Genomic DNA, 14,442 nt, shown 5'->3' with positions numbered 1-14,442 from the left:
CAATGGGGATGCTTCTTGATGTTTGAATGAAAGAGAGAAGGATGGGTTTTCAGGAGCTGCCATGAATGCTTAACTGTGGGGGTTAGTGGCCGAGAGAATTCACGATTTGTATTGGGGAACATTGATGCACAGAGAAAGAAATGGAAGATATGGTTTTAAAGAGACTTTCAGATAGATGAGTAAAAATATTGACCATTAGAAAGCTTTCTAAAGATTATTTTTTAAAAAAATTTAATGGGCTACATGTTTCTTTTTTAGTGAGACTGTGTGCAAATTGGAATCCTTTATCATATACTTTATTTTATACCAGAAATAGAACCATACAGAGTCCTAATTTATATTTGGGTTACATTGTGGGGACTATAACCCAGACTTTTTTCTTCTTGTAGTTTTTTGGTATAGAAGGCATGTGCTTGCCCAAGAAAGAAAAAGAACGTGTGAAATCCACCCTTCACCCTCCTAGGGGGTGACCACTCTGCAAGCTCTTCTCCTCCATTCTCCTCTCAAGATTTTGGGCATGTGCACACACATGCACCTGGTGTGTTTTTTAAACCTCCAGGTCTGAGACACATGCAGTTGGCCATGTGGAATCTAGCTGCCCTAACCACCATGCCACCAGCTGGTTCTATAACCCACAATTTTAAATCTAACTTGGATTCAGTTTTTAAAAATTCTACTCTTGAGTCAAGTGTACATGTTTTTTGTTTATTTGTTGAGAGAGATATTTGGTATAGGAGAGAGACTGAGAGACAGAAAGTGAAAAATCACCCCCTGGGGGGATGGCCACATGCAATCCCTCCTCTTTCATTCTTCTCTCGAGATCTTGGACATGCATGCACACACTCCCAGAATGAGTTTTGAACCACCAGGTCTGGACCTTGAACCACTGTCGGCTATGTGGAAGTCCAGCAACATAATTATTATGCCATCTGCTGGTCCTGGCACATGTACAGTTTACCTTTTTTTTTTCTGGTCAAATAATGGTGTGAAGAGAGGGACAGTGATAAAACCAAACTTGATAGTTCTTGGATAATGCCATACTGCCAAAGAAACAGTGGTAGTAATTTTAAAGTAAAAAATTACAGTTTTATTCAAAATGTTCTTATCTACACATTTTGGGCATGTGCACACACATGCACCTGGTGTGTTTTTTAAACCTTTGGGTCTGAGAAAAACAGACAAACCCATTCAGCACCCAGTTCAATGAACTGAAGAAATCTAAAGAAATACTTCATTAAAATTTCCAGCTGAACGTGATTTTTCACCAAGTCTCAATGGAGACCTCCTTTCTGAAGGATTTAAAATTCTTTTGTTTGAGAATGTTAATGTCAGACAAACTTGGACTTGTGAGAACATGACTGCTGCTATGGAGCTTACAATTAAGGTTTTTTTGTTTGTTTCTTTGGAGAAGTTTTTGCTATAGGGTGTGTGCGCTCGCCAGACAGACAGAGAGAGACAGAAAGCGAGAAATCACCCCCCAGGGGGGATAGCCACGCCACAATCCCTTCTCCTCCATTCTCCTCTTGGGATCTTGGGCATGCACGCACACGTGCCCGGTGTGAGTTTAAGCCACCTGGTCCGGGATGCAAACCATGGTCGACTACATGGGAGTCCAGTGACATAGCTATTATGCTAACTGCTGTTCCCCCAATTAAGCAAGTTTTTGATGTTGCTTTTAACCATTGACTCAGAACAATTACAATGGTTTTTTAGAAGTGTGAGAAATTCATAAGAAGTATCGTGGAGGGGACCAGCAGTTAGCGTAATGGCTATGTCGCTGGACTCCCACATAGTCGACCGTGGTTCGAGTCCCGTCAACATTGAGTTCTTGGGGACCAGCAGTTAGCGTAATGGCTATGTCGCTGGACTCCCACGTAGTCGACCGCGGTTCGAGTCCCGGACCCGGTGGCTTAAACTCACGCCGGGCGCGTGTGCGTACGTGCCCAAGATCCCGAGAGGAGAATGGAGGAGAAGGGATTGCGGCGTGGCCATCCCCCCTGGGGGGTGATTTCCTGCTTTCTATCTCTCTGTCTCTCTCTGTCTGTCTGGTGAGTGCACGTGCCCTATAGCAAAAAACCTCTCCAAAAAAAAAAAAAAAATATTGTGGAAAGGAAGGACTTGGTCGTTGTTAGAACATGCCAGTCTATTCCTAGGGACGGCCATATTTTAGAAACAGAGAAGGGCTACATGTGAACCTAAGACAAGCACTGAGGTTTCTCATAAACTCAGCTCACACAAAAATGTTTTTGAGATAGATTTATTCATCAATAATTGTTGCTGGCATTCATCTATTTAATTCCTGTGTGTTTTTGAGAAAGGAAAATGCTAAATTTTCAGTGTGAAAATTAACTTCCATGGCCTTTTGGCAATGATAGGATGAACTGTGAAGAATTGGGAACAAGGGACCAGCAGTTAGCATAATGGCTATGTCGCTGGACTCCCATGTAGTTGACCACGGTTCAAAGCCTGGATCTGGCGGCTTAAACTCACACCGGGTGTGTGTGTGTGCGTGCCCAAGATCCTGAGAGAAGTATGGAGGAGAAGGGATTGCAGCGTGGCCAATCCCCAGGGGGGTGATTTCTCGCTTTCTGTCTCTGTCTCTCTCTGTCTTTCTGGCAAGCGCACGCGTCCTGTAGCGAAAACCTCTCCAAAAAAGAAAAGAAAAGAAAAGAAAAAAAGAATTGGGAACAATTGGATTATGTCCATGTAGGAGCTTTAGGGTAAAGATGTATTTACTAACCTTAGTTTTCATCACAATAGCAAAGTTCTTGTGTGTGAATTGTTGCTAGTGACACCAACACAATCGAAGGGTAGGTAAAGGTGATTTGGTCAGTCTTCTGGCATGATGGAGCTTGGAAATGTAGGACAAAGATGAGAGATGTGGCAGGTGTGCGTTAGCCCTTTGGAGGTGGACACCTGTTCAACGAAGCACTCGCTGGGGAGGACTAGTGGGTTTTCCTTATTCTATCCTGATCAGAGGGCACTCAGGGCCAGACTTGGTCTGACATTGGAGAATTATCTTCATTATTTGTTTCCAGTTGATCACAGTCAAAGTCGATGTCACTGGTGCTCTTAGCCCCAGGACAAGTACATTTTGGTAGCAGCAAATGGCCCCATGTTTGCTTAGATGTGACTAAGGGTGACATCTAGTGGTAGTTTACAACTGTGAGCATATTTACCCTAGGAACAAATCCTGTTCCATAGATGTGGACACTTACGGAAAGAAATTACATACTCACCATAAATAATATGCTTACTTAGAAGTTATCATGGCCTAACTTGATGGTGTAGGAGAAGGAAACTTGAGAGACTCCACCAGACTGTACCTTATAATATTCCAGAGATCTGCTCATGTAAGAAAGGAAGGGAGTGAAGGGAGAGAGTTTGGATGTGTATTGGTAGACCTTTTGCTTATACCACATAGATTTATTCCATTGATTTATCTAAAAGAATTAACAAAATGAAGAATTTGTATTTCCTCAGGATTTAACTCAGGTGATGTGTATGTGTGGAGGTGGTAATGTGTGTTGAAAATCTACCAGATCAGGAAAAGAATGATACTTTTCAATGGCCTACGCATCAGAATGTAGGTACACTAGTGTTAAATCCAGAATATCCATATGAGGACAGGTTCCAGAAAACAATCTGGTGAGCCACTGGAAGAGGGTTCTTGGCATGTTTGGAAGTTGCATTTATATAGCAAGCACACTCTTTTGTGTGAAAACCCAGTAAGCCCAATAAATAAATACATACTACTAGGGTAGACAGTGAAAAACTATTATTGTCTCTCCTTTTCCAATCAAAGGGGACAGTAACAACTAGAACTTATTGAGAAATTGCTGTGCATTCAAATCCAAATCAAGTGCTTTATGCGTATATTCCCATTAAATTATAAACCCAAATAGTTTGTACCTTCTTTGTTCTTTTCCATTGGGCGCATATATTGGAACTGTTGCTGACTTTTCTTTTTCTTATGGTTGTTTCTTTTCAGGGGTATTTCAGCAGTTCTTCACTCTGCTGTTGCCCTAACATACACTGAAATGAATAATGAAGTGCTTGTTTGAGTTTTTCCTAGTAGGTTATCATAACAATAGCATATTACTTTAATTTTATGGCAAAGAGATGTAACAGTGAAGGTCAAGAAATACATAAAGTTATGTAGAGCATTTGGAGTAAATGTATTTGTTTATTTTTTCTTTTTTGGTCTTAACCATTTGTTTTCTAAGTAGATTTCCTTGTTATGTTAATCTCATACAGTTGTTTGGAACACCGGAATTTAAATCAGCTCAGAGTACCTCCTCCTGCCTTTTACACGGACTCTAAAGTCTTTGGCTTTTGTTATTCTTTATTTTCTACTCATTCCCTTAAGCTTCTGAAGTAAAAATATGATGAGAAAGAATTTCAAATTGAAAAACCTTAAAATTGTTCTTGAATTTTCATCTCCCATGTCCTTGCTTTGAAGCTTCACAGTTTAGCCACTGGGCAGAGAATGAGATTCGGATCATGGAAATAGCCCCAGCCTCTCATATGTAAACCCAGCTGAAGAGCTCTTATTGAGAATGGCTGTCTTAGGATTGGTCCTGAAGGATCCTGAGGTTTCTAGCGGTGTAGAAATGGGTGGACATCCTTTCCTTTAGTAGCCATGAGTACTAAGGGAGGAAACTTGTCCAGGCAGTTAGAAAAATAATATAGTAAGGTCAAGCATTCTAACCCACTAATATAAGGATGATACCATATTAAGAATTCTATTCCCATAGTTTTTTACATACACTTTTAGGAGAACAATCATATGATATAACCATTAGTACCAAAGGAAACAACTGGGGGACCAGCAGTTAGCATAATGGCTATGTCGCTGGACTCCCATGTATTCAACTGCGGTTCAAGTCCCGGACCCAGTGGCTTAAACTCATGCTGGGCGCATGTGTGCATGTGCCCAAGATCCCAAGAGGAGAATGGAGGAGAAGGGACTGCAGCGTGACCATCCCCTGAGGGGGTGATTTCTCACTTTCTGTCTCTCTGTCTCTCTGTCTGTCTGGCGAGTGCATGCATCCTATAGCAAAAACCTCTCCAAAAAAAAAAAAAAAAAGGTAACAACTGGTAAAATCTAACTAGTCCAAATTAATTAATTAATTAATTAATACGCTGAAAGTCAACCTAAAGATTCACATATTAAATCTAGGAGCAGGACATACACATATAAAGATAAATGACAATGGAACATAGCATAGGCTTCCTTTCAATGAGTGATATAAATAGTACTATGGTTTCTAAAGTTTTGAAATTCATGTGTAGATCAATTTACTTACAGTTTACCATTTACTTGTACTATTTTTTCATAGCAAAATTTTGAAATTTTTATAAAACCGAAGTCATTTATCCTCTTTTTTTAATATATTATTTATTAAGAGGGACGTTCCTGCTTTCAGGCTTGGACCTCTGCCATATGTAAATACTTAAAATACGTTCTGAATTGGTTGTCATCTATACTGTGTTTGCTTTAGGTTGACTTTGATAATCTTCTAGTAACAGGACCATGATACCATGTTAGGTCAATTCCTTCCCTCTCTCTTTTCTTCTTTCTTTATAAATTGTTATGATTATAATTATTTGCCTGGTAAAAAAATTTTTTTGACTTCTTCTGAACTAGGAAAAGGAGACTTAGAAAAGTCTTTAATTTAGACCATAGAATAGCATGAACCTGAACAAATAGAATGAAATAGATACTTGTTAATGGGCCAGCAGGTGGCATGGAGGTTAAGGTGCTGGATCCCATATAGTTGGCTGTGCAGTTCAAATCCTGGACACCGTGGTTCGAAAAGCACACCAGGCACATGTGTGTGTGTGTGTCTGTGTGTGTGTGTGTGTGTGTGTGTGTGTGTGTGTGTGCTCAAAATCCCCAGAGGAGAATAAAGGAGAGGGGATTGCCATGTGGTCATCCCCCAGGTGGGTGATTTCTCACTTTCTATCTCTCTGTCTCTCTCTGTCTCTCTCTAGGAAGCACACAAACCCTATAGCAATAAATTTAAAAATAAAAGTTAAAGAAGTGTCTAGGCACTTGCCATGAATGGAGCTTGCAAGACTAAAAGTTGCTCTGGGTGAGTGAATGTGAAGGCCTAGAACATCTAGTACACTGCTGTAGACGGTCTAGGCGCTGTACACTTAAGATACAATATATTTATGAAAAATATTTTTCTTTCTGAAATATTGAGTTGCTAGAAAAGTCATTATTTATTTGCACAGGAAAAAATACATCATGACTTTTCGATGCCCCAGTAAGCTTACTGTAGCTTTTTAACTTTATAAACTTTCATATCGTTTTACTCTTGTAATCATACTTAGCGTAAAACACAAGCACGTTATACAGTTGTAAAAAATACTTTCTATCTTTATAAGCTTTTTATATTTTTTCAAATTTTTATTTTTATTTACTTTTAAGGGTATTTCGTTAAAACCTAGGACACAGACACACACACTGGCTTATACTTACACGAGAGTCAGGATCGTCAACATTGCTGTCTTCCACTGCTACCTCCTGTGCCACTGGATGGGCCATGATGTACAAAATGACACAAGATTAAGTCGAGGACAAGCAAAGACAACGTATTGGAGATGCAGTAACACGAGACAGATGAGGCATCCTGTTACAGCAAACTTTTTTTTATAAGTAGGAGTACACTCTCAAATAACAATCAAAGAATGGTATGGGGCCAGTAGGTGGCATAGTGGTTAAGGTACTGGACTCCCATGTGGCTGACCACAGTTTGAGTCCCAGACCTGGTGGCTTGAAACTCATGCTGGATGCATGTGCATGCATGTCCAAAATCCCAGGAGGAGAGTAGGGAAGGGGCAGTGGCATGTCCATCCCCTCACACACAGGGGGTGATTTCTCATTTTTCCTCTCACTGTCTCTGTCTTTCTCCACTAACACATTGCCCTATGGCAAAAACCTTAAAATCAAAAGAAGAATAGTATAATAAATGCATATACCTGTTGCATCCCCATTTATTAGTTACTATACATAATTCTGTGTGCTATAGTTGTACACAGCTGGCAGTGTAGTAGGTTTGTTTATACCAGCATCACCACAAACATGTGAGTTATATGTTGAGCTATGACGTTAAGATGACTATGATGTCACTAGGTGATAAGAAATTTTCATCTCCATTATAATCTCATGGGACCACAGTCATACATGCAGTCCATTGTTGACTGAAATGCCGTGCAGTGCGTGACCGAATGGATGCCGCTATAGGAGAAGGGATTTATGAGGGGAATCGGCCCATGTGATTATGGCAGCTAAGAAATCCCATGACAGGCTGTCTGGGAGCTGAACGCCCTTGGATGCTGGCAGCAAGGCCCCAAATCTGAAGACCTCCAAACCAGGAAAGTTGAAGGTGCTGCTCTTGGTGGAAGCAGAACTAGAGGTCCAGTCATGTAAGTCCCCAAGACCAAAAAGGCCAGCATTCTAAAGTCCAAGGGGAAGAGAAGTCCCAGCTCCAGGACAGAGAGAAGAAATTCATTCCTCTCCTTGTTTATTCTCTTCTGGTTTCCAGCTGACTGGATGGCACCCGCCCACACTGAGGGTGGCTCCCCCTCCCTCATCTACAGACTCACAGGCCAGTCTCCTGAAAACACTCTCATGGACACACCTGGAAGTCCAGCTTTACCTGCAATCCACATGGTCCTTAATCCCACCAAGTTGACCGCTAAAACGAACCATCACAGGGCACAACCAACTCTAAATTTATTTGAAGTATCTTTTGGATCATAAAAATGACATGAACTGGAACACCAAACCAAGGGCCAGCTCTGGGGTTAAGATCTATCTACCTAGCCTCTTGAAAGTAGGAAAATTTCCTTGCTGATCCCTCTCTTTGAAGTTCTGTAGGGATTTTTCTCTCCCCTCCTTCTTCTTTTCTCCCTTCCCATTCCCTCCCATTCCCTCCCATTCCCTTTCCTTCTTCCTTTCTTTCCATCATTTCTACTCATTTTGATGGTACAGCCCTCTGAGGTCCTAGCCCTCCCTTTGTCTTCTGCTAAACTCTTCATTTTGGGTGGATTCTATGCTCCGTTTTCTGTCCCTACTCCCCTCATTGACTGAATTCAGATATCCAGGCCTTAGCAGAAAACCTCAGACCAAAAAGACTGTCGTTGACATTTCAGATCCCTAAGGTTAACGATTTCACGTTGTTTTTGGCCTCTACATTTCCGTCCCCGTCTGCCAGCTTAGCAATGAAGTTAAAACACATCTAATATTTTATTCAGGATTTGACTTGTTTTAATCAAAAGGATTGTTCTCTGAATCTATTCTGCCATACAACAAAAATGAAGGTCAAGAATATTTACTTTGAGAGATACAAATATATCATATATACTTATATTTTACCCTTCCTAAAATGAAATGATGGCTTATTTACTTTAAAAGCTTATGAAATGATAGATGATAGAATTAGTCAAATTTCTTTGAAAAGCCCATATTATAGTATCATAGTGTCAATAATAATAACCCCTATGTTTTGAATATTTATGAAGTGTCAAACATGCATCTTCCTTTTCATAAATAAACATTATCGTTCTTATTATTTTGGTTTTATAGAAATATTGAGTAGAAAATAGAGTGTCACCTGCCCGCCCTCACCTCCACCTACCCGCCCTCACCTGCACCCACACCAGGTTCCCCCATTGCTAACCCCTTGCATTAGTGTGACATGTTTATTACAACTGAGGGGTTATTACTGGTATATGCCCATATATCTTTTGATATATATCTTTGGGTCTTTCCAACAATTGGACTAGATGGTGCTCTCATTTACAAAATAAGGACACTGAGATTGAATATGAAACCTGGATTCACTTACAGCTATGTGACAGCTAGACCTTGGGCCCATATATTCACTTTTGTTTCTATTTTAACTGCTTTCAACAATCCTGTATTTCATCTATCTTCTACCTGATGAAATGGATGCCCAGCATTGTATATTATCAAAAAATTTTGGGCCAGTGCTGTGGCTTGATCGTTAAGGAAGCTGTATTCCACACGGTGAACTGTGGTTCGAGCCCCCAGCCCCTGTGACTTGAAAAGCACACACTAGGTGCTGGTGCGTGTGTCCAACAGAATGGATAAATGGAGAAGGGATTGTCGTGTGTCCAGGCCCCACTAGGGGATGCTTTCTCCCTCTCTCTCTCTGTCTCCGTCTCTCCCTTTTTCTCTGGTGAGTGTACATACTCTCTGCCAACATTTTTTAAAAATTCACAATAGGAAAGCATTTTATCTTGTTCTTATCTCAAGAACTTAATTATCAGGCCTGCAGGTGGCATGGTGGTTAAGGGTGGTGGACTCCCACATGGCTGACCATAGTTCCTGTCTCGAACCTGGAGGCTTATTTTCTCACTCTCTCTCTGTTGTTCTGTCTCTCTCTGGTCAAATTAAAATACATAAATAAATGAATAAATGAATAAATAGTTAAATAAAAGAGTTCTTTTTGAAAAAAAGAACTTAATTATCTTATGCTTATCTCATATAGATGCACTAGGTTAGGACACTAATTGGTGATTGCCTTTCACATCGGAAATGATAGCTACTGATTATTCTATAAACACTCTTAATGTGGTTTAATTAACTAATTTTTTAAAACAAATTGCATTATGTATATTTAAGGTATACAACCTGATGTAGTAGGATACACATAGATAAAACAATGGTGATTATAGTGAAGCAAATTAACATATTAATCAGTTCACGGTTTTCCTTTTTTTTATACATATAAAGAGCAGCTCAAATCTGTTTATGAAGCTGGAATCCTAATTGCAGTACAGTGTTTCTAAATGTCCTCATGGTGCACATTAGAGCTCTAGACTGTTCATCCCACATATCTGCTGCTTTGTGATCTCTGACCCATATCCCGCCCTTACCTCCTCAAGTCCGGTAGCTACTGTTTTATTCTCTCTCTCTTTATATTCAACTCTCTTTTTAGAGTCCACATACAAGAAATATTGTGCAATAGTTTTCTTGCCATGTCTGGCTTATTTCACTTAGCATAATGTCCCCGAGTTCATCTGTGCTTTTGCAAATGTCAGAAACCTAATTTTTTTAACCCCAAATACTATCCCATTGTATCTGTATATCACAGTCTTTCTCTCTTTCTCTCTCTTTCTCTCTTTCTCTCTTCTTTCTTTCTTTCTTTCTTTCTTTCTTTCTTTCTTTCTTTCTTTCTTTCTTTCTTTCTTCTTCCTTCCTTCCTTCCTTCCTTCCTTCCTTCCTTCCTTCCTTCCTTCCTTCCTTCCCTCCCTCCCTCCCTCCCTCCCTCCTTCCTTCTCTCTCTCTCTCTCTCTCTCTCTCTCTCTCTCTCTCTCTCTCTCTCATTTGGAGAGGTTTTTACTATAGGGGTGTGTGCACTCACTGGAGAGAGAAAGTGAGAAATCATCTCCCAGCGGGAATGGCCATGCCACAATCCTTCCTCCTCCATTCTCCTCTTGGGATTTGAGCATGCAGGCACACACACCTGGCATGAGTTTCAAGCTGCTGGGTCCAGGACTTAAATGAAAATTGGCTGTGTCGGAGTCCAGCACCTTGACCACCACACCACCCGCTGGCCTCACACACCACAGTTTTTTAATCCACTTGTCCTCTGACTGCTGCTCAAGTTGTTTCTGACTCTTGGTTATTGTGAATAATGCTGGAGGAAACGCGGGAGTGCGGCTCTCATTACGAGGTGCCGATTCCATCTCCTCCGGGTTTGGGTCATACGGTAGTTCTATTTCTAATTTCCGTGAGACCCTCTATAGAGTTTTCCATCATAGCTTTCCCAATCTACATTTCCACCAACAGTGTACAAAGGTTCCCTTTTCTGCACATACTTGACAACATTTCTTTCTAAACCTTTGGTACTCAGCATGCTAACAGGTATGAGATGATATCTCATGGTGGTTATAGTTTGCATTTCTATAATTAATGATGTTGAACACATTTTCACATATACACGTTGGACGTTTTTATGGCTTCTTTGGAGAAATGCCTATTTAGATTCTTCACTAATGGGGCCTAATTTAACTTCGTTGTTATAAGACTTGCCCTTTGTCTTACGACAGTCTAGAGCAATGTGAACAGAGCCCCACAATATCCTGTTTCTTACATTGCACCAAGTCCTTTCCTTTTAGCAATGTGGATTGTTCGCATTAATTTTGTGTCTTGGCAGTTGTTATATTTTTATTTAGTAACTATAATACCAAAACAGCAGAGATACACTACCCTATCACTAAATTATCACTGTGTATAAAGGTAGCCACAGTAAATCTATGACTTTTATTTATTTGGAAAGTAACTTTATACATCAAGAGGACTCAATACAAGTAATCTATCTATATAAATTATAGTTTATGTGATTTAAATATCAATATCAGAGCTAGTTATATTATAATATAAACATTTTCAGATCTTTTTTTATGATTAAACATGTTGCTTCTAATTTATTTCAAGTATTCTGTATATTAGTGGTAGCCAGTTTCTGCTGTCCTTTCCTCAACTCCTCATTTCAGCAGTAACTGTGAGTCTCTTGGTATGACATAGAAGGTGCTGTAGTACACCTGAAGGAAATGTGCCCAGTGTACTCTTGGGCATGGCTAGCCCCACCACAGTTCATTTCCTAGAATAGTCTAGGACTTGAAAATCATGACACATTTTATCAGACTAAATGAATATTTATTCATATGATCATATGCTTTGTATTGTAGTGAATGGACATCCAATCCTCAAAAGAGCTAACATCCGTGTTGTTGGAAGGTTGGTGAGCAAATCCATAAGAGAAAGGAAAATGAGACAGTATTATAACTCAGAAGAAATGGAATGATCTTTTCAGCACAATCTTGTTACCTTCAGCAGCTGAATCTGTCTACCTAAGAGAGAAATTAACATTAGCCCTGGATTTGTTCTGTGTCAACAGGAGAACACACATCTCTGTATATATGAAGAAGGACTTTGACAAGTCTACAATTTCTGAACATCTTTGGATGAACAACATCCATTGAATTCTTCATTAAAAAAATCTGTTTGAAGTGAACTCACAATAGTGTCAAGTATTCATTTTATTGGACTGCAATTCATTGTGTTCCATTGCTGAAAAATGCTATAATGCAACTTTAAAATTCTTATTCTTAAAACTCATGGTTCTGTTGTGGCCAGCCGGTGGCATGCTGGTTAAGGTGGCTGGATCGACCAAGGCTGATTCTGCGGTTCAAGTTCTGGACCTGATGGCTCCAGACCCATGCCAGGAACATGTGCATGTGTGGCTAAAATTCTGAGAGGAGAGTGGACAAGAAGGGACTGCAGCATGGCTGTCCCTCTGGGGGGGGGGTGTTCCCTCTCTTTCTTTGTCCTTTTCTCTCTCTCTCCATTAAATATATGGACCCTATAGCAAATATAAAACAAAACAAAAAGACAAAAACTCATGGTTCTGGAATAAAATACTCCCAGATTTATCTTTTTTTTTTTTTAAATAATGAATGACCAGCAGATGGCATAATGGTTATATCACTGGATGCCCATGTAGTTGACCATGGTTCGAGTTCTAGACCCAGTGGCTTAAACTCACCCAGGAGTGTGTGTGTGTGTGTGTGTGTGTGTGTGTGTCCAAGACCCCGAGAGGAGACTGGAGGAGTAGGGATTGTGCTGTGGCCATACCCCTTGAGGGGTGATTTCTCGCTTTCTCTCTGTCTGTCTCTCTCTGTCTTTCTGATGAGCGCACATGCCCTATAGCAAAATCCTCAAAAAAAAAGAAAAAGATAATCATGTGATGTTTTTCTAAAATTATATATGTCAAGGAATTTCTTTATTTTGGAATGTCCTTCATTAGTTAAATTTTTTGGAAAGGGTCTCTCAAAATGTGTTTTAAGTGACAGTTAATTTTCAACATCGCTCACTTAAATGTGAAAAACTGAGTCAGTATAGACTATACCTGAGTGTACCTGCCTTGGTGCTGAAAGGACTAAAGCACAGTTGCTAACATTAGTTGAAAATCTTTGATTTTATTCCATTCATCCTTCTGCCTGAGAATGGATTGGAGAAACCAATGAGAATCCATAGTTGAAGGAAAAGAACACACATACTGTAACAACTGAGTATGAATAGACATGAGAACTGCACGATGAGTGTTTCATTTTTTTCCACAGTTCTTTCTTACCGTTGATCTATTACTTCTGTGATAGGCCTTGATTTTAAAATGAATGAACAAATGAACAAAAACTCTCCCAAGCTGCCTTCACGCCGTGGAGTAGACTCTAAGAACACTCTAAGAAGTTATCAACATGACATTTTTAGTAAGCCCACTTACAAGAATCCTGTAGAGTTAGGGCCCCCAAAACCCAGAAGCCAGATGGAATGAAAAGCAGGGTGAACCTCTAACCAGAATATTTTAGCACTAAAACATTTGACAGGAAAAGAAGGAATTACTAGCTCAAATATAGAGATTTACTTTTCCATGAAATTAAATAATCTATGTTCTCCTTATTGATAATTGAGAGAGTTTCACTTTACAAAGAAGAGTTTATTTTTCTTTATCTACTGAAAAAAGCTGGAAAATGCACAATTAAAAAAAAAAGTGACACATTAAGTGGAATCTCAGCATGGTAACAGATCATCAGCCTGCTCCTTTGTATAGCATTACTAGAATAAAAATTTAGCTAGATTTCCACCACCACCTTTACAAAAACTTGGGAGCAAAAGCATAGTTATAATGAAAGGCATTCTCAGACTTAAGTACTTAAGTACAGGATTTCTTAGTGAGTGTTGGGTAATCTCTATTTCAAACAGTAAATATATTTATAAGAGGAAAGTAATATAAGCACTGTCAAATAAAATATAAAAATTAAATTATGATTATGAAACTTTAGAGCAGGATACAGAAGAAGCTCTTTTTTTTTTTTTTTTTTTTTTTGCCCCTTAATGCAATGCAGTTGTTCTTGTCTCATACTTCCTGCATTGGACTATTCTGGATTGTTGGCGGACTGAAGTAGGTCTCTGGATGTCTTCTAGGGGTGTGATCTTACATCCAGTTCAGTGACAATATGTCACCGTAGAACTATAGAAGACAGTGTAAGGTCAGAGAAAAGAAGTCTCCACTTTTCAATAGTCAGGATCTATATAAAAATTGGCACTTGGTACTCATCAGAGAACAAGAAATATTGGATATGCTCTAAATGTCCATTGTGCTTTTGAGCCAACTACCTGATGGAAGCCATCACTTATATGTAAATGAACTGTCAATGGCTTGCCACAGTCGGCGGTCACTGGACTGTGAAGGGTATGTCTTAATAAGAACTGAAGCTCTTTACAGGCTTTGATTTACTGGAAATAAAATAGAAAAGTCCTCTGAGACTACAAAGGACACTTGTTTCAGATAAAACGTCTAGACAGTAGCAATATATTTAGGGCTTTTATTATAGCAA

At 39.6% G+C, this 14,442-nt stretch overlaps 1 protein-coding gene across 1 annotated transcript in view; it reads left to right on the top strand.

The window, feature by feature from the left end:
- IQCM (IQ motif containing M) overlaps positions 1-12,005 on the top strand; it is a 472,102-nt gene extending 460,097 nt beyond the window's left edge. The window contains exon 14 of the mRNA XM_006162328.2: positions 11,734-12,005. Coding sequence (XP_006162390.1) covers positions 11,734-11,849 — 116 coding nt within the window. The 3' untranslated portion in view covers positions 11,850-12,005. The remainder of the gene's footprint in view (positions 1-11,733) is intronic.
- Positions 12,006-14,442: the final 2,437 nt, after the last annotated feature.

This window comes from Tupaia chinensis, unplaced genomic scaffold (assembly GCF_000334495.1).
Source record: "Tupaia chinensis unplaced genomic scaffold, TupChi_1.0 Scaffold139871_1, whole genome shotgun sequence".
NCBI classification, from domain to species: Eukaryota; Metazoa; Chordata; class Mammalia; order Scandentia; family Tupaiidae; genus Tupaia; species Tupaia belangeri.
This window is presented reverse-complemented; position numbering and strand designations above follow the sequence as displayed.